This window comes from Melanerpes formicivorus, unplaced genomic scaffold, assembly GCF_026170545.1.
Source record: "Melanerpes formicivorus ecotype bairdi unplaced genomic scaffold, bMelFor1.0.p_v2 SCAF_2, whole genome shotgun sequence".
NCBI lineage: Eukaryota > Metazoa > Chordata > Aves > Piciformes > Picidae > Melanerpes > Melanerpes formicivorus.
Genome location: NW_027142354.1, coordinates 37276842 through 37298646, shown reverse-complemented (window position 1 = coordinate 37298646; position 21805 = coordinate 37276842). Strand labels below are relative to the sequence as shown.

General features: G+C 38.9%; 1 protein-coding gene across 6 annotated transcripts in view; it reads right to left on the bottom strand.

Moving 5' to 3' along the window:
* LTBP1 (latent transforming growth factor beta binding protein 1) overlaps positions 1–21805 on the bottom strand; it is a 197003-nt gene that overhangs the window by 97815 nt on the left and 77383 nt on the right. For all 6 annotated transcript variants that reach the window (XM_068156583.1, XM_068156602.1, XM_068156594.1 and 3 more), the window contains 3 exons: positions 15726–15950; positions 12024–12301; positions 653–755 (listed from right to left, as the gene is read on the bottom strand). In XM_068156583.1, coding sequence (XP_068012684.1) covers positions 653–755; positions 12024–12301; positions 15726–15950 — 606 coding nt within the window. The remainder of the gene's footprint in view (positions 1–652; positions 756–12023; positions 12302–15725; positions 15951–21805) is intronic.

Genomic DNA, 21805 nt, shown 5'->3' with positions numbered 1-21805 from the left:
TCATGTCTCATCTTTCATTTAGTGATGAAAATATGGCATGACAGAAGTGTTGCTGTGAAGGAACAATGTAATTCACAGAAAGTTTACCTATCACAGAAATAATTTTCAATTTCTTCCTCATTATAATATGGTATCACAGCAGAACAAAACTGTGAAGAAAGTCCAGGTCATTGCCTAATTGGTGCGGAAGATATTTTAAGAACAAAGCAAAATGAAAACGTAACTGACAACTTGGAGCCCGGAAAACTTTGGCTCCAAACTTGAAAGTTCGTCTGCAGTCCCAAGAGGTCACAGCATTCACTCCAAGCAGGAACTGGTGCCTTTGTAATTTAACTGGACAAACTTTTAAAAAAATAAATCCAGCTGGAAGAGGCAAGATAATTTGATGTTATCTTTCCTGCTCAGAGAAAATGCAACTGTGCATCACTGACTTAAAGGAGAAGGAAGGAGGAAAAAAAAACCCAACCATGTTAATTTTGCTCGCTGTACTGAGCTTCTGCACATTGTAACACTGCTGTCATGTAACAGCATTCCAGTTTCTTTATCTAATCAAACCATAGTATATTCTTTCTAATAGGTTACTTTTTCTTTTAATATGGAAAAAAGGTCATAAATTGATCCAGAGAATAACAACAACAAAAAAAACACTTACATGACTTCTTGGGACACTTCTGACATTTGTTAAAACCCCAGGAAGTACCCACAGTTCCACAGCAGTCTTCTTGCTTGGAAAGGCCAGGAAGTGCTTTGCCACACTGGAAAAGCCAGGTAAAGAATGCTCTAGTTAGTGATATAAATTCACAGATTGCATTGGGTTGGAAGGGACTCTCAAAGGTCATCTTGTCCAATCCCCTTGCAGTTAGCAGGGACACCTCAAACTAGACTAGTCTGCCAAGGGCTACATCAAGTCTGATCTTGAGTATCTGGGCAACCTGCTCCAGTATTTTACCACTCTCATTGTAAAGAGCTTCTTTCTTGTGTGCAGCCTAAATCTACCCTGCTCCAGTTTAAAACCATTGCCCCTTGTCCTATACCATATAATGCTCATTTCTAGTGGAATGTTATCTTGGGTCAACCTCTTGCTGAGACACTGAAGAGTCACTGGAGTTCTTGGCCGAACTTAAATAGTGTCCGTGCATTACAATGGCACTCTACACAGGCATAAGTAAATGGTTAAGTTTCCCTGTATCAGCTTGAAAAGAAAGAGAAACAATCAGAAGAAAATAAGCAGTATGTCACATGATGAGTGAGTATATATCCAAGATAGTAATATGCCATTGGCATCTATTTCTTACATTTTTCCTTATAAAAATGTGCTTGCCCGCTTTTTCAAAAGCTGCATAAATTATCTAAAATATCTGTCTAATTACTTTCTTAAAGAAAGCCAAGAAACTTGACTGTGATTTCTAGAATGTTAGTTCTGCTTAAAAAGTCTCAATTTCCTGCCAAATTATGTTTAATGTTTACGACGACTTACTGAAAACTGCCACATTATAATGACAGATTTTGCTGCTCAGACACTGAAGAAGGGAACACAGATGACTGAAGCCAGCTAGTGTTATTCCTAACATTTTCCCTCATGCAAATATTTAAACTAAACTTTAGTAATTTTTCAGATCGAAATGACTTTTCTTTCCTTGATCAAGAATGCATTTATTATGCATTTTATTAAAAAAAAATACTAATTTGTGTAAGTTTGCAAGGCAATACTTATGTTCTTGATTTTTCTGCAATTTTAGAGTAGAATAGAATAAACCTTTATAATGAGAGACTGAAGCACTGAAATACCCTCCTTAGGGTGGGATGTGAAATCTGTGTAACAAGTTTTGAGAATAGGATGTGCAAACTTTTTATGTACTGCTGTACTTTTACCCTGTGTTAAGAAAAAGAAGAAAGAAGGGAGCAGGTCACATCTCAGAATCTTTTTGTATTCCTTTTTATGCTGAGCCAAGGGTTGTATTCTCTCAGCATATCTGAAATTTAGGGAATATCAGCCTGTTGTCTATATATGAGTCTAGTGTCTCTGTATTGCTCTTATTATTTTTTTTTTCTTCTCCTTAACATTATTAAGTCTTCCAGATGTTGAGATATACCTAAGAGATATGACAGCTAAATTTCAATTTGTTTTTATCTTTGGGAACAAGGTTTTGGGGTTTTGTTTTGTTCTAAATTTATGACCAAGTGGTGATAAGACAGAACTTCCTCATATATTGTCAAAAGTGAAAAAAGTCATTCAACAACAGTTCTAAAAGCTTAGCTATTTTACTTGTGTGGTTGATTTTTAGAATAGAATAGAATTAACCAGGTAGGAAAAGATCTTTGAGATCACTGAGTCCAACCTATCATCCGACACCATCTAATCAACTAAACCATGGCACCAAGCACCCCATCCAGTCTCTTCCTAAACACCTCCAGTGATGGTGACTCCACCACCTTCCTGGGCAGCCCATTCCAATGGCCAATTGCTCTCTCTATGAAGAGCTTCTTCCTAACATCCAGCCTAAACCTCCCCTGGTGCAGCTTGAGGCTGTGTCCTCTTGTTCTGGTGCTGATTGCCTGGGAGAATAGACCAACCCCCACCTGGCTACAACCTCCCTTCAGGTAGTTGTTGACAGGAAGAGACTAGACTAGACTAGACTAGACCAAACCAGACCAGGTTGGAAGAGACCTTCAAGATCATCGCATCCAACCTATGAACTAATCCAAACAACCTAATCAACTAAACCATGGCACCAAGCACCGCATCCAGTCTCTTCCTGAACACCTCCAATGATGGTGACTCCACCACCTCCCTGGGCAGCCCATTCCAATGGGCAATCATTCTCTCTGTGTAGAACTTCTTCCTAACATCCAGCCTAAACTTCCCCTGGTGCAGCTTGAGACTGTGTCCTCTTGTTCTGATGCTGGCTGCCTGGGAGAAGAGACCAACATCTGCCTGTCCACAACCTCTCTTAAGGTAGTTGTAGAGAGCAATAAGGTCACCCCTGAGTCTCCTCTTCTCCAGGCTAAGCAACCCCAGCTCCCTCAGCCTCTCCTCATAGGGCTTGTGCTCCAAACCCTTCACCAACTTTGTTACCTTTCTCTGGGCATGTTCTAGCAAGTCAACATCCTCCCTAAAGTGGGGGACCCAGAACTGGACACAGTAGTCAACGTGTGGCCTAACCAGTGCTGAGTACACAGGCAGAGTGACCTACCTGCTCCTGCTGGCCACACTGTTCCTGATACAGGCCAGGATGCCATTGGCCTTCTTGGCCACCAGGGCACACTGCTGGCTCATGTTCAGCCTACTATCAACCAGTACCGTCAGGTCCCTTTCTGCCTGGCCGCTCTCCAGCCACTCTGACCCCAGCCTGTAACCCTGCATAGGGTTGTTGTGGCCAATGTGCAGAACCTGGCACTTGGCTATGTTCAATCTCATGCTGTTGGACTCTTCCCATCTGTCCAGCCTGGCAAGGTCCCTCTGCAGAGCTCTCCTACCCTCTAACAGATCAACACCTGCCCCCAGTTTGGTGTCTTCTGCAAACTTACTGATGACTGACTCAATCCCTTCATCCAGATCATCGATAAAGATATTAAAGATCATTTGGCCCAGCACTGATCCCTGGGGGACACCACTAGTGACTGGCTGTCAGCTGGATATGGCACCATTCACCACCACTCTCTGGCCTCGGCCCTCCAGCCAGTTCACAGAATCACAGAATCACCAAGGTTGGAAGAGACCTCAAAGATCATCAAGTCCAACCACTCACCACAGACCCCATGACTAAACCCTGGACTTCCATTTTGCATGGTAAAGAAAGCTTAAATTATTTCTGAGATGCAAACATTAAAAAAAAATACATCTAAGCCTGTTAATTAGGTATTAGTGAAAGAGCACAAAGCACAAGTGCACAATAGCTGCACTTAACACTTTCAAAACAAATGCTGATATAAACAGGCACTGCAGCAAACAGTTCAAATGTGAAATTGTGAATCCTCAGTACAGATTGAATAGACCTTTCCCAATCTAACTTTCCTTCCTGACACCATATATACCTCTGACCCAAATGCTCACTGCCACTTAGCTTTCAGCTCAAGATAGCTGGCTCATCCTATAGCACAGACTGTGGCCTTGTGGTTGCTTTGCTGGCAACCCAGTCACTCCACAATGGAGATGCATACTTGAATGCACAGGCACTGACAGCTCCTTCCAATCTTCCCAAAATTTCCCCATGTCCCCTTAATCCTAATGACACCCATACCTCAATGAGGTTTTTGAAGTACAGAGTTAGTCTGTGCAGCTTCACAGCATAAGCACTAACAGGACAGAAGGCTACTTCACAATGTCAGAGTTTTGACTTATCAGAAGGCTCCCACTTTGCATGGGGAGGGCTGAAGTCATCATCCCCGCTGTCTTCTCTGTCCCTTTTTCACAGATGCCAACAAATTAAAAGCAGCACCAGTACACAGTTTAAACATCAAACAGTAATGTGCAACCTGCAGCAGCTTAGCACTTTCTGCATATGAAGATCAGACGTACATCAAGGGATGCATGAGCAGCCAGGAGCATCTTCTGTCCCAGTGAAAGTCTGCTTCATTCATGACACAGAGCTTTAGCACGAGGGCAACTTCGCAAAGTTATGCTGCACCTCCACACATCACCCTTATAAGGGATAGCATCACTCATGCTTTGAGCCTCATTTTAGGGTGACAGCATGAACAGAATAAAGAACAGTGTGACCAAACAGGTTAAAAGAGACTGTTCAATTATTGTGCAGCTTTAGGAGTCTATTTTCACACTAACATCTGCAGAGGGTCTTGTGACAAATTACTCCATATTCTCTGGACTGAGGAACAGTCCTTGCCTGGATGGTATTTGGCTATGTTAAAACAGTAAAATATCTAAGCAAGTCCCAGGTGCAGGCTCAGACTTACAGTATGTGAACCCATGTCTTTCAGGCTGTCTTGCACTTCCCCCTGTCTGGGGCACTGGCAGAATTAGTATGACATTGACCATTCCTATTCCTGATCATTCAGCCTGAGTCTGCTGAGTCCAGAAGCAGCTCTTTGCCTGGCATCTCAAAAAGACCATCAAGAAGCACAAAGAGGGAATGATGGGCACAACTCCCTCTGCTGCAGAAGCTCAGCTGTTTTCAAATCTGGGGCTAGCTCTTTCAACTGCCTCTAGCTAAACAGATAAACAGATACAGATCTTGCTGCAGTTCCCAGAAGCTCAAAAATCTTTCAGCTGGACATCTCATAATGTCTCCTTCAAGCGCCTGTCCTAAAACCTTAGAGAATTCATGTTATGTCTTTACACAATGCTGGTTTCTTAACCTGCATCCCAGGTGAGCATGCTCAAGGAAAGACCATTTTACTTTACAATCACAGCTACTCAATTGTTTTCTTTTTTTATAATTACAGCTGCTCAATTCCTTTTCTAGGGGTGTGAGTGCTTTCTCAAAGACAGAAAAGCCACTTACTGAAGTTGCATGCTGTGGCTGCCATTGAGAGTCAAATAAACCAGTCTGCACTGAAATTTCCCCTCCTTGCACCTCAGTTTTACAACTCTTCTCTCTCCAAAAAGGAGAGGGAGGAATCAAGGCTGGTGATGCACCTCCCCTTATGATCTCAGAAATGGAGCATTTGGGCAGTGCGGTACATTACTTAACACACAGTCCTTCTCTGCAGGGTCACAAGCCTCAAGGACACATCCTCGCAGCTCATGTGTATTAAGGCAAGACTCCACTAATACAAGAGCCAACACGCTGCTATGAAGTTGGTTGGCTGTTTTGGGCTTTTTTCTTCTTTTTCTTCAGACTAAAAGATATCATTTAACAGTAGTAAATTAAAAGCATATAAAAAAAAAAAGAAGGAGGAAAATGGACTAAAGCCCACTTTTAGTTTAGGTGTGGTGCATTTGTACTCTACTGAAAATCATGATCACTGCGGCCATAACTTTTTCAAATGTCCATATAAAAACCATGAGCAAATACAAGGATGCCAAAGCCTGAGTCATCTGGCAACTGTGGTTTTCAGTCCTGTCAGTAAAAAACTGGCAATGATTAATGTTGCTGCTCCCACTGCCTCTGTGGTGAACTAAAGCTTGAAGAATCAATGGTAATTTGGTTAATATCCAGATCATTGTAGAAACTAGCCAATGAGGAAAAGCAACTGCCACATGGGGCTCCTAGTGGTGTAAGATATGTGTAATTTTTGAGCTATGCATCAGAAAAAAATGACTGCTCTGCAAAGTCCTAAGCCAAGCAGAAACAGAGTTCTTCTATGACTGATAAACCCTGATTTCCCTGCTACATCTAAAAGTACTTTACATATTTTCAACAGTCATGGCACTGCACAAACTACTTCTGAGCCAGCTACAGTTTCTTAAAATGCTCCTCCCTTTCACAAACCTTAAGTATCAATGAACTGAAGCTCTGTTTCTATAGATTCAAAAACTTTTAGGCAATTTCTATCCACTTCAAAAGTCTTACCCACTTCCTCCCAAGAATTCATTAGTTCTTCAGACAGTCTGTTCCAGTCTCTGAGTCACAAGTGACTGGAAGTCACTTGTGGGAATCTGTAACTATTTTTGGTTTGTCTCACTATTCAACATAACTCCAACATACAAATATGAGGCTAAAATAAGCAGGGGTGCAAAACACAAGCATATAGCTTGCACTATGCATGGAGATGATGCCATTCTCTAAAGCTAAGATTTACACTTTTTTGTCCATCATCTACATATATTTTAACTTATTTAGCCTTTATTCCTGGCTTCTGGAAAAGGGCACAGATTTTTATGAATGATACTTCTGTCACAAGCTTATGATTTGGAGGTGATTCTTGGTGGTTCAGAAGGCAAAGAACTCAGGAATGATTGGTATAAAAAAGCTCAGCTGTGCTGAAAGAAGCTCAGCAGTAGCAGCAGTGTGAGGCACACATGGTACTGCTATAAAACAAAATTCTTCCTGGGTTAAGCACTCGAACACACTGAAAGTATTGTTTCAAATCCACATATTTTTCCCCATGCGTGCCTAGGCTTCTATGCCAATATTTTATATAACTGAAGTAAATACTGAATATTACCAATGGCAGACTGAAATTCTGGCTGACCTTGTGTTGGTGCAAAAAGGCCACCCCAAGCCACATCATCTTTTGTTGAGACTACAGCCTCTGCCCCATCTCCACAGTCTTGGAGTACCAATAACCCTTGAGCAGTGCATTGCCACTGGAGTTTCACATGTTTTCCAAAGCCTGGGAAAATTAAGGATTATACACTCAAAACCCCTTTGGTATGGCAGTAAAAGGAATTTGTTTGGCTCCCTGTAAAGTAGAGGGCCTGGTCTGGCAATTAGTCTCAGGGCAAATACAGAGGATTCTGGCCAAAGGGCCACGTTTCCTCAGACTACCACTCCTATATGATCTGTCTACAAATCCCTGTTGTGGGCTGTCAGTTAAAATCACAACACACACATAAATAAATGAGTGTTACATGCTTAACTATGACTTAAATGGATAGGTGCTTTGCATGACTTAATAGCTAATGACTCTGGGATTCAGCTCAAAAGACTGCATTTCACATACCACAATAGCAGAAGTGAATGGCTACACTGTTTAACTTTCTGTAAACTATTCCACAGGCATAGACCTCAGATTCTTTCTTCTCTCTTTTTTTCCTGTAGGCACAGGCAAAATATGAAACCTCAAACTTAATAAACCCTATTACTGAAACAATTAACAAACGGACTTAATTAGTGTACTGGCCAGCTGAATGACAGGTTGTTACAAATTAAGAGTATTATCCCAGGTAGCTCTGGCTCATTAATAGGCATTGTCACATAAGCAGAGGAGAGAAACTTAAATACTTCCAGGCTTCCTAAAAGAACTGGTAAAGAATTTGTTTTGGCTTAAGCAGAACATTCTTCATAGGCAAGTAAAAATTATCCAGCTTTCTTCTATTTAAGTAATTAAAACAATGTTGGTGATTTTGGTATCTGATACATCTTTAATCTTCTGATATTTCAGGGTATTGATCTTGTAAATAATCTATTGTGAATGAAGCATTAATCCTGGAAATGAATCCACACCAATTTCTGACAGTCTATTTGTTTAAAAATGTCAGAAGCCAAATCATGAGCTTCAAGGAATTCCAGACAGTTATTTTATTTTATGAGATGGCATTTTAAAGATTGTTCTGAGGGGGAAAAAAAATAAAGTTTTAAAAGTGCTCTAAGAGAAAAAGTACCAGTATGAGGTACAGAATTTTACTTGTATCATTTTTCCTGCCCAAAGAATATAAATAGAGTAGTTCATTCCATACAGCTGTCAAATAATGAAAATACCTGAAATTTACCTCCATAGGAAATGTTTTCTTAAATCTGAAATTCAGAGATATTTACACAGTTGAATTAATATCTTCAACTCTCATACTACTAGTGTCATTGCCTCCAGACTACACACACTATGATTATATTACATACAAGAGGTTATGCACTAAGAGCTATCAACACATTTTGCTACTCTGATTTCTAACTTAAAAACTTTTATGTCTTTGTTTAACATTTCCCATCATGATCAGCAGTCTAAGTCCAATCCCTAAAAACTTTACATGTATTCTCAAACTTAACTGTTTAGTGTATGTTCTTAGTGTATGGTTTGCAGTTACGATCTTTGTTGTGATACAATGACAGTTTCTGACCTTTTGAGTGGACATGTGAGCATTATGATTACACTGAAAAATCACAGACTCACTTCAGTTGGAAAAGTCCTCTCTCATTGAAAAACATCCAATATAAACCTCCTCTGGTGCAACTCCAGGCCATTTCCTCTTGTCCTATCACTTGTTACTTGAGAGGAGAGACCAACAGTCACCTCTCTACAATATTCTTTCAGGTACTTATAGAGAGCAACAAGGTTTCCCCTCAGCTTCCTGTTCTCCACACTTCAAGGACTCAAATTCCCTCAGCCACTCCTCTTAAAACCTGTTCTGCAGACCCTTCACCAGCTTTGTTGCCCTTCTCTGGACACACTCCAGGGCTTCAATGCCTTTTGTGTAGTGAGGACCCCCAAACTGAACACAGTATTCAAGCTGTGGCCTCACCACTGCTAAGTACAGGGGACAATCACTTCCCTGTTCCTTCTTGTCACACTATTCCCAATACAGGCCAGGATGCTCTTGGCCTTCTGGGCCACCTGGGTACACTGCTGGCTCATGTTCAAGCTTTCAATCAGCACCCCCAGGTCTTTCTCTGCTGGGCAGCTTTCCAGTCACCCTGCCCCAAGCTTGTAGCATTGCATGGGATTGTTGTGACTCAAGTGCAGAACCCAGCACTTGGCCCTGTTGAATCTCATACAATTGGATTCAGCCCATTAATCCAGCCTGTCCAGGTCCTTCTGTAGTGCCTTTCTACTCTCAAGTAGAACAGCACTCCCTTCCAGCTTAGTGTCATCTGCACACTTACCAAGGGATTGCTCATTCCACTCATCCAAATGTCTTTCATAAAGATATTCAAGAGAACTGGCCCCAGTACTAAACCCAGGAGACATCACTAGTGACCAGTTGCCAGCTGGATTTAACTCCATTCACTACAACTCTTTGGACCCAACCAGTTTTTTATCCAGCTAATCATCCACACATCCAAGCCATGAGTAGTCAGTTTCTCCAGGATGAGGCTGTGGAACACTAAAGTCCAGATAAACAACCAGCACAGCCCTTCCCTCATCCTGTAAGCAGGTCACCTTTTCAATGAACACGGTGTATGCTGCCTTCAGCCATGCAAGGAACTTTGATATCATTCTCTCTTTAAAGTAATAAATCTTCCTAATTTTGGTTTTAATTTCTAGATGCTGAGATCACCAGAAGTCTCCTTTGGTAAAATGGATACTTTAAAGTATCTGCTGAAGAGAACAGCATTACTTCTGAATCTAGTTAGAAAGAGTCTGATATAAACTCATTTAGAAATACCAGCTTCCCCAGTGGCTTGCTGCTTTGCAAAAAATGCCTCCTTCTTTACAGATAAGCAAAAAAGAGACCAAATGAATTTTGAGAAAAAAGACTATTTTAGACAAAATACTGAAATGAACTAACCATAGGAAAACACATTAATATACTTGGTAGACACTTCAAATTGATCTTGAAGGGGAAAAGAAAGCAATGCTAAGTTATCTTTATATTCATTGTAGGTGATAGTAGGCACCTGCATTCTTTTCTTGATTTATAAGTCAAGTAATTGACAGGACACAACATTACCAACAGAATCCTTGTTAGGACAGTACAGTCACCTGTGATTCCAGGGTATTTAATAAAACATTTCTGAAGCACATATATAATCTACCTCACCAAACAGTGGTGATTGCTCAGAAAAGCACAGATATCAAAATTATCCAGAATAAACTCCAGAAAGCTCAATTTAGCATATTGTCTGAACAAAGACTCTCATATTTAGCAAAGGAAATATCAAAGAAACAAAACCCCAACATTATTTTAGAATAGATCTATGTAAGAGTAAAAAGAATAGAAAACTAGAAGACAATACCCTTTCTTGAGAGCACTGCAAAGACATTTTTTGCAGGGGAATTAAAAAAAGAAATCATAAAAATTGGAGACTGAGCATTTACTAGAATTCCAAGTCAGACATGAGGACAAAGCCCACTTCTGCTCCTGCCTGCTCCCCATTATTGAGCCTCTCCAAAGCTCCTTGTCCTGCTATGAGTGTGGTCTCTCCCCCTCCTTCCCCACCCCACTCTCTCAATTTTTATGTGTGTCTGTGTGCACTGCCTGGGAGTTTCTTTGCTGTCAGTTCTAACTCTCAGCATCACAAAATTCACTGAGAGCTAGAAGAAACACTTGTAAAGGACATTTTGTTCCAGTCCTGCATTTCAAGGATGATGGGTGCTGTCCTTTGAGGGGAAGAAAGATCATGCTGTGTGCAGGTAAAATCTTCAGAGAATTTTGCTGCCAACATCTAAAAACATTTATGGAATATACTGAAAATTGACTGGGTTTAGATGTTTGAAAATTGACTAACTTTGTATGCACATTACTGGAAGGATCAAGGGCAGAGTAACCTTCATGATAAATTTAAGTTTCTACTTCAAAGCATACAGAGAATCCAAATCTTCAATGAAAGAGTTGTACTTTTTCTTTTTAGCCTTCATAACACAATATATTTGTTCTCTCACATCATCCCTCAAAACATTTGAATGCTTCTTCTGTTATCTACCACAAAATTTCAGCCTTAGGCATGTATTCAACCTTAAAAAGAAACCAACAACAATCTGAAAAGTCACATTGTGGCCAGGTGACAAACAGTAACAGTGTCTTGCTAACTTTTTCACAATCTCTTCAAAGATAGCTTTTCCCTATATATACATATATATGCAAATGCAAAAATTCTATCTTATTCTAACTTAAAATGTCACTTACTAAAATGTGCTCAAGATCTGAAAGCAGATATGCAGTTTTGAATAGTCATATGTAAGAACTAATGTGAACATATTTTAACCTGAATGAAGGTTTTAATGCTCTGGCAAACACAGCTGGCTTTCATGATGTTTTTTTTTCTGCCCCATTCAATGGTCACACTTTAGCAGCCTACAGTACTGTAAAACATACCAAGGTTCTGAATGGGAATTTCAATGAAAACTGCAACTCCTTGGAAAACACTGCCTGCTGAGGTATGCATACAAAAAGTCTCATTAAACCAAACAAGAGTATAAGCCATGGAAGATGGTGTAACCACAGTTGTGCAATCAGAAGAGATAGGGCTAGGCTAGTTATTTGTAGAGTAAAAGAAATCAGAATGTCAGGGATCCACACCTGCAGAAATTACATTAGATTAAAGGAGGAGCAGGTTCAGAAACAAGTTATTTTGTAAACATTTTACTTTCTTAAAATACTTTTCTTTTGGAAAAAAAAAAAAAAAAAGTCAAATGTATCCTTTCCTGGTGCTTGGTGATTGTTTGGTTTTTTTTTTCTCATATATTTATATAATAGTGCTTTAAGGATACCTGTCTCAAAAGCCTTAGTATGTACTTCTTACCTGTGTCCCAACAGTCTCTTGGAAGCATCGTCCAAGCTGAGTTTTAACTGAAACAGGAAACACATGAGGAATGGGTTGTTGGTTTGTGTAAGTAGTATGTCCTTTCTGGGTCTTCTGATATGGAAGACCTTGGTAAGAGACCTGTGGTTGTACTGGCTGAGGTACTTTTGCTTTTTGTCCTGCTGATGCGCTGTCAATTCTTGAAACTTGATGGATCTGAACTGAGGCTTCAGGGGGATGTTTCACATGGATATTCACTATGTTAGGAGGAAATTTCACTAAAACAATTGAAGGAAAAAGCACATAAAGAAAAATTGGTAATAAAATATGTTTAAAAAAATATATATATACATTTGGACACCTTTAAGGCAATTTTTTTTCTACATGAGAATTTTTACAAGCCTTAAAGTGACCAAAATATAAATGAAACCTAAATAAAATATCATTAACCAAAAAAAAAAATTTAAATCCAACCAAAGCAAACAAACAAAACCCAACCAAAAAACCAAAACTCAAGACACAAACCCACCAAGAAACCCACCATAACCCCTGACAACTCTTCACACAGAAAAAACAACATTATAGGATTGTACAGATTGCTATACAAACATGGATGTCTAAATTGGCTAGAGTGACACTGATATTTGTGGTCATACTGTGTAATAAGAATCCCATTTAAAGTTCCAGAATTCAAACTCTGCTGGGTTATTTTTGGATATGTAGTAAACTTTATTTTCTTTTTCAGATCCATCATCTTTCTCTGGAACATAGAAAAAAAGCTTCAGATTTCATTCCTTCACCTTGATATACCTGCCAAACCCCACGTTTGCCCCTGCTAGAGTTGCCAGCATCTCAACCATCTATAATTGCTACTCCCTTTGATAAACTTTGAATTCAGGATTTGGCAGATCAAGGGGGAAGAAATGTCTTTCACACACTTCCATTTCTTAAAATACAGCTGTAGTTTTAAGTCTGAGTATATAGACTGAGGAACTTCAGCCAGTGTGCATAGAACTGTCTATAATGCTGAAGCATCTTACCATTTAAACACAAATGTAACTCAAATTATTGTGGAGGGTGGGCAGGCAGGGAGGAGAGGTGTGTAGCAAGTTTTGTAGTTTGTATGCTGTAATAACAAACTTCACATTTACTGCATCTGGCTGGGTCTTTCTCATCAGCAAGCACTGCAGAGACAGCTCAAGGCCAGACAACTCATTACATCTAATGCCTCTTTGAAACATCGAGAGCCAATAAATATCATTGAACCTACTTCCTCTAAAATGTATACTGGATGGTTGAATTTTCTGGTTTGTCTCCTTGCCTCAGAATTTGATTAGGCATTTTCTGTTCTCATTTACAAACTTCAGCCTCACAACTCCACTTCTCAGAAAGCATATTTCACTTATTTTAGGTACTTCAAAATTCTATTGTTTTGTAGAAATGGCTTTTGGTCTGTCACATTATTCTTATTTTAATAGGCACATTTCAATATTGATTGGTCTTACACTGGAATTTCTTAAAAGCAAAGAATATTATTTTTACTATGGCCTGCATTGTTTCATTTATGAAACTCTTCAATGTATTGCAGACAGAAGTATCAGGAATAAGGCAGAAGGTGGTCAACAAAATATGGTTACAGGGCCTTAATGGCTCTTCAGATCTTGCCTGTAGCAGAAAACAGCTTTCAGGTAAAATTTATGCTACATGAGTTCCAGGTGAGCCCACATGGAAAAGATTCAGTGTCACAGAGAGAAGCAGTAAGGCCTTTCTTAGGCTGTTGTTACATGGGTTTTGCAGGGCCAGACAAGACAACATAGCTTGGCTGTGAAAAGCATGAAACTCACCCCAACTTACTATCTTAGATTTTAATGTATGAAAAGAGATCCCTTCAACTAGTTTCTCCAGCTGATAAAAATTGTGTTAACCCTCAGAGGATATAACTGAATCGCTCTGCTTTAATATATAAATTCATGCAAAACCATCACATTAAGGCGGGTTCTTCCCAGGCAATATTATTACCACAATATTCTCGAAGTCTTGGATCACTGCCTAGATGTGCTGATTAATTTTTATTTCTGCCAGCCATTTCAGGATGAATTATTTTATTCTTTCCTTGAAAGAAAAGGAACATTCCTTTCTCCACAATCCAAAAAATCTCATTTGGGCATAGAAAGAGAAGAAAAGGTATTGTGACTGCTGACAGTTCTATGAAGACTTGAGGATCAGAGGGAAAAAAAAAAAAAAGAGAACAGACTCTTTAACAATAAGAAACCTATTGTGTGCTTTAAGGCAGCAACTCCACTCCTGAAAAACAGCTTTCTTGAAATATTTTTATGGTCCACAATGTTGTCTAAAACAATTTCCTTTGAAATTAAATAGTCATAGTAATAAATTGCTGCTCTGCTAAATGTATTCTTGTCTTCCCTTAATCCTCTCTTCCCCCTCTCCCCCCCTTTTTTTTTTTTAAGTCTGGAACGTTCTTGAATGTTTTAGGAAATAATACTCCAACATGTCAGTGGAAACTATTTCCCAGAGGATTGTGCGGCAGTCCCTAGTGAGCAAATCCATTGAAAAGATGAAGCAGATACTTAAAAGTGTTTATAAAAGGTTATGTTTCTAGGAGAATACTGTCAATGCTTCCTTGACAGTTATGTCCCTTTCTGCAAATAGAATTACTACATTAGATTGTATTTATCACAAGCATAGAAATAATATGGCCTCTTTCACCAAAGTTATTCAGGAACTAATTGCCAGGAACTACCTTTTTTTTAACTCAGGGGCAGCAATCTTGAAGAGGTAATTGTAAAGTCACCATCAACAAGGTAAAAAAAATAAATAAAAATCAACCAATCAATGTGACAATTCAAACAAACTCCACATTAATTCACATGTCGTGAAACAAAATTGCAGGAGTCTTTCCATATGGATAGGATCTTACCCAGATGAAAAACTACCTAAAGTCATAGGACACCCCAGACACAAAACACTTCTCTTCACAGTCATCAGAACTTGTCACCTCACAAAAAAGTACCCGGGGAAATGGAACTGTGAAGCTGAAACTTTTCATGACTGGGAAATATTTGATTAACAACCCAGCTTTTCTTATTTCTGATCCTCTGCCTTCTTCATGACACTAGCAGTAGAAAACACCATTTTTTTCTATGGAATCATTACATGACCTGGAAAGAATGGTCCGTTTAATTGGATCATATCATGGCTTATGTTCAACAGTTCACCACAAAATTAACTTATAGGACTCTACCAAATAATATAACTAAGGTATAGATGGATTGTATTTTTAGTTTTACACTAGGTTTAAATTTTGTTTCTTCCCTCTACCGTTAACTATGGAATCACGTGCAACCTTCTATCTAGGTATACTGCAATTTATGGACTCTGATCAGCCACAATTACTCCTTCTGGACAGGTCTAAACTCCTAGAAGAAGTTGCCTGCATTACCTTTCTGAATTCAATTCCACCATAAAGCGAAGCATATTTAATTGCAAACTATTCTCAAGAGCATTGTTATTTCTCATTATTTCAGTCACTGAGCAAAATACTTCCCAGTCATCATGATTCAAGTTGTGGTATCCAGATTCAAACTATGTAGACAGATCACTATGGTTACTAGCTGGATACCCAAAATTACTTGCTAAAATCAACTCCAAAGGAAAAAAACATCTTTCAAGAAAAATAGTTACCTTTTACCCCTTGCTGTCCAGACATCGTCAGTGGTAAAGTATGAGTAGAATGGATAATTTGTGATCCTGCAGCCTTGTTCACCTGCTGCGGGTGATGGTGCAGTTTTGGAGTATTTGCAGTCTGCACAGGGATCTGACAAAGTTTACCAGTGTAATTAGGAGGACACTGGCATTTATCTCTAGAACTGCACTGGCCTCCATTCATACATGGAAGGTGGCAAATAACTGAAAAGAAAGTAGAAAGAGAAATTTTTGTAAAAGACTTTAGTATTACCTGACCACATAATACACAGAAATTGAAGAAGAAAGGAACAGGGCTGGGAGCCTTCATTCTTCCAGTATCAGAAGAATGACTGTTCATATGACATGCACATGTAATTGCCATCTCTTCCCTGCCTTGTGACCTCTGTTTGGTTCCCATCTTTTTTCCATGACAAACCCTCTTTCTGACCTCTGCCCAGTTCACACTATGTCTCCATGACGAACAGGACAAGCACATTCTTCCCTTAGTATTCCCAGATACTTTATTTCATGATGCTAAATTCATATTGTGCTTGGGTGCACCTTTTATTCACCGTTTGGTATTGATCCTATTTAGTCAGCCTCCCGTTTCTGAAAATCATGGACCACCTACACTTCTCTAGAAGACTAGGGAAAAACTCACCAGAAAGTAGACAGTACTGGGGATAAATTTTTCCATTTTCACTGAAAGCTCTGGTTGTTCTCTGGAAAAGTCAGGTCTTACTGCGTATTTGTGTTTTTGCTTAGCATTTCTCTCAGATAAAAGAAACTAATTTGTATACCCACCCATCAAGATCCTAAAAATACTGAAAGATTCCAATCCAATTATTTCAGAGATATATTTCAAAGTATTAAAGTATTTTAACTTTAATATAAAAACACAGGTAATTACTTCTGCGCCAGCCAGTACTTGCACATTTACAGCTAAATACGTTATCAGATGAAACACAAAAAAATGTCAGCATAGAATGAAAAATATTTCTTAACTCAAAGATACAAACAGTAAAAGGCATGGTTCAGCACTTTCAAAAAGTGTGATGTGGGACTTTATAATCAACTATAATTTAGTTCAAGAACTAAACAATGTAGGAAAAATACTGTCAGATTCCATTGAAGACAAACGAAGGCTGTTTTTTCAGAAATCAAAGATTTTTTGAGAACTAGCATACAATATCCATTTGTCAACTTTTATGATAAGATATTGGCTGTAGAAATAAATCAATAAAAATCTAGACTTTTAATTACAGCATTTATCTGGATTGATATTGCTTCGTCTATATTGAATTACAAGGCAAGACAATTATTCCAAGTGGTGTAATCTCTGGGCAACTGCAGCCTATTGATATTACTAATACCACAAAACATCAGTATTGGATAAGGAATCCCTGTATGTCACAAGACGAAGTAGGACATTCCAACCCAGCTGCATAACCTGCTTAGCACAGTAAGAGCGCTCAAGAAATGGCACTATCAGCTGGGTTTCTTGAAGATCACCCTCACATTGTATTGACAGGGTCTGGACAACTGACTCCTGATCACCAGATAGGTCAATGCACAAATGCAAATGTACAGAATTTTTCTTCTACTATTCTATCCATCTCATCTCATATTTTCATTTCATATAAACTGAAAGTACTTCCAGCTCTAGCACTATTCTAGGAGGCCCAGTTAACTTCAGAAGGCAATCCATGCCAACAGAGGCCCCACTTCTTTTGGGTCCCACTTTATCGGAGTGCATAAAAGATGTTCTTACATAGCAACTGTAACTTCAGGGCAAAATGAAGGTTTTTTGACCCCAGCAGTAACTGAAGCATGACAGCTCTCTTTCTCTGCTACCACTTCTCCCTGAGCAGCCACAAACAGGCAGGCTTACTGTAATAGTGACAACATAGAAAGAATTTTAGGTACTTGTAAAGACCTGCCTAAGTAAGGTTGAAAGCTGAGGTTCCTTTCATACAAAAGTAACTTTGCACAATGAAATAATGTAAAGTAGCATTACTGCAACAGCTACTCCATGCTTGAAAGAAGTACAGTGTGACAGAGGCAAACAAATAGTCTAACTGAGGAGTTCTTTGTGTACGAGAAGTCTATAATGCACATTTTTTCCTGCTGTCATAAGCCTTTAGGCAATAAGTTAAGATGCAAAATCCACCTTTTAAACAATATAAATATACCAACTGTTTCCACCAAAATAAATTAATTTCTTCAAGCTTCTGTTCATATAAAGCAGTCAGTGTTTGGAAGGGCATGTCACACATGAATCTGTGCATTACATGTCACTCTCTGGGCTTTCCTCTCCTGCAGCAGCCCACCAGGTGAAGAATGGATATATGAAAAGTTTTGTCTCCAAGCAAACAAAAATTTGTGCTAAAAATATCATGAAGGAAGATACCAATAAAAAAGAGTTAATTTAGGTCCCTTTTCATAACTGTCTGCTGAGGATATTTCCACAAATAATTTGTGCCAAAATGTGAAAACAAATGCCACTGACAGGTCTAGTGAGAGCTAAATAATGAAGAATGTTTAATTTCTCAGTGTTTACATAAAACAGAAAATAAAAATTCCAAGCTGCTTGTATTATGTAGTGTATATTACTCAGTCACCCCTTGAAGGTCTGACCTAATGTATCAGGAATGAACTGAAAATAAGAATACATGAAATCTATTCTGAGAATCTAACATCCTGTAATAATAATTAAAAAATTAAATCAGAAAGATGTAACTTGAAAGGTATATGTCAAAACAAAGAGGACATGACTGCTAAACTAAGCTGAAAAGATGACAATCTCAAATGGCAAATATTATAAGAACTTTTAAAAAACAGTAATTCAAAAAGAAATCCAGAAATCACCCCCCAAATTGTGAATGAAACATGATGAAATAAAAGATATGATAATGTTAAGCTGGCATAATAAGAATACATCCACACTAATTGCAATGTTTTCTTATACAGTTTATAGCCAGGAAAAAGGGCTACATATGGTTATGATGCTGGTACTGGAAATCACCAGCACACAACTTCACCAGAGCTGGAATTACACACAGATCATTTGAGAAAAGTGAGCTGAAGAGGAGTAAAGGTCTACACAGCCAGGGGAAGGAAACGCTACTTTTGTTAGACAAGGCAAATCTCAGGTTAACAATGACCAAAGAGCCCTAAGGAAACAACCACTTAAGATAGGAACAGGATAGGTTGGAATGGCTCAGCTTCTGATGAAAGTTTTTGCTTTGTTTCATTTTGTCATCGAGGTTAAAGAATTTAAATAAATAGAATGCCTGAACACTGCCAGATGTATCAGGGACATTCTTGACAAAAACCAGACCCATTCCCTGGGAGAGACCATTAGAAGATGCTGGGTTTGCACGTATGTTCACAACTGGCATTCAAACAAAGGGCACACTGGAGCCTGATTCTCGCTGGGCTCTTGCCATTTCCTCTGCAAAGGAGAAGGGGAAAAAAGGAAATAAAAGTATCCATTATGGTGTGAAACTCTAGCTGCATAGATAACCATGGAGATAGATCTGCACAAGATGACAAGACATTTCAGTTTGTGTGTGGGTATCTCATAAACAAAATAAAGGATTAATGAACCTAAGAAAGACAACTAATTCCTCATTAAAATATGCTGTAAGCCAAGTCTCTCCGCTGTCTCTTAAGGATCAGCCAATATACAACTGAACAAACTTAACAATTTCTTAATATAAATGAAGAACAATCCTTTAGAAATGTAGAGAGAGGTCTGAAGAATTACAAACATTTTAAGTATCTTCCTTATGCTTGGACAATAAATTGATAAAAACAAGATTCAGTTTCTCTCCAGCCTGGCACAGGTTGGTGGGTATCACGGTTCAAAATGAGCCAAACGGAGAAAGTGTATCAAGAAGAGCTGGAGGCACAGAAAAAGGAAAAAAAAACACCTTTGACCCTTTGCAATATATATCAAAATAATGCTCACAACTGTGCACTGACAATGCAAGAACAGGGCATGGGATAATCAACAAAGCAGTTTGGAAACCACTGATAAACACTTTCTCCATGTAGTTACATCATCTAATTTGTTTTCATGACACTTAAACAACCTTGAATAGTTACAAATAAATAAATTTAATCAAGTCTGCACCTTTTCATTTAATCAAAATAATGTGTAACAACACAAATTTCAAGCACCTAAATCTTCCTAATCCTTAAAAAATGTCCCATGCTTACTGAAACAAGCCCTTAGAATAGATCAATCTGCAAACAATGTGAAGAAAATAAAGATGTGTTTTGAAGCATTCCTTATCTGATTCCAAAAGCCTTGTCTTTTACACTCAGGGGATACACATTTTCCTTCATGGTTGTTTGCCCTTTCTACTTGCATGCTATCAACTATTCAAGTGTAAGCAATATTCAATAATATCAAGACTCTCAAAGGAACATCTTAAAACTATAATGATGTTACAATATTTCCCCTGGATGCACCACAAATCAAATTAATTTTGTCTTCAGATACTCCAGACTTGCCCAGCATTACTACATGCTCCACAGCTGCCTGTGCATCTTTCATCCATGCTGTTACTAAACACATGGGAAGTGCAGGGACTAGCACACAGATCTACGACAGTCTTTCACAGGGAAGAAAAGATGGCATCAGTGAGAGGAAACACTGCCATATGCAATATTGTTACAGCGTAGGGTCTCTAAAAACATGTATTTTAGATAAATTTTGAAACTCATAAGTGCTACCTATAGATCTGTGCAACTGCTCCAAACCTATTTTTACTTTCTAACAGCAGAAATTCTGTTACTCACAAAAGGCACAGCGGCAAGAGCTACAGTAATGATGAGATCCTCCCACTTGGACTCTTCCCTATTCCCCTACATCTTTTGGGTTGGGGTTTTTTTTGGTTGGTTGTTGTTGTTGTATTTTGTGTGGCTGGTGTAGTTGGGCTTTGGCTTTTTGGGGGGGGGGGGGGGGGGGGAGGTAGGGGGTGTTTAGGGGTTATTTTGGCTTTTTGTTTGGTGGTTTGGTCTTCATTTCTCCTAGTTTTGTCACTACTAATCTCTTCAGTTTCCTGGTTTTAATTCAGAGATATTATGTAATGAAGCTGCTGGTTAAGTCACCAATTAATTTTTTTAAAAGTAATATTAAGATGATCTTGCTATCACCAGCTGGTGATTGGGGAAGCAATATAAGAAAATTTAAGTGGCCTTGATTTAGTAAGCGTAACAGTTCTATATTCACCTCTACATTTATTCTAATGCTTGTGTTTTGACAACTTCTAAGAGAACTATTCTATTGCAACAGCCAAGCACAATTCTTAAATGTAAATCGGATGGCAAGAGCTCTAGCAGCAGATGAAAAATGCTCTTCTCTGCTAACCACTTAAGACAGGCCTGTGATGCTCTGCTCACGTGAATAGCCTACTTACCACCTGCAAAGCCCATGTTATGTGCCGCTGCTATTCAAACAGTGAAGACAGCACCAGGCATGACTCCAGATGTGAGCAATGTTGTGGAAATGGCTACCCTGCTACTGCTGAGAGAGCAGTCAGGGTATGTGACAAATGGCAGTACCAGGGGTGGGATAAGCCTCCCCAACACAGCCTTTTTAAAGGAAATCTCTAGTATTCAGCGAGAAGGGAAAAATGCTTTGAGACTTTGAGATCGAGTCCAACCTACCACCCAACACCTTCTAATCAACTAAACCATGTCTCTAAGTGCCTTATCTAGTCTCTGCTTAAACACTTCCAGAGATGGTGACTCCACCACCTCCCTCCTGCACCACCTATTTCAGAGGGTGCATTAATAGTTGCTCAGTGAGAAAGTACTAAAACAACTAAAACTGTTCATAAGTAGAAAAAAAAAATCTACTTAATGAAATTCAAGGTGGATTATTCCACTACACCTGCTTTCCAACTAAAAATGGATACAGAAGAACTACCATGAAAGGGGTCCAGTGCACTGTCACCTTATTGGTAGATGCTTAAGTATTATAAGGAGGATCTTATCAAACAAATTTTTGCATCCTAAAATGCTGGTCATAATACTGAAGACACTTCAAGATGGCTCCTCTGTTT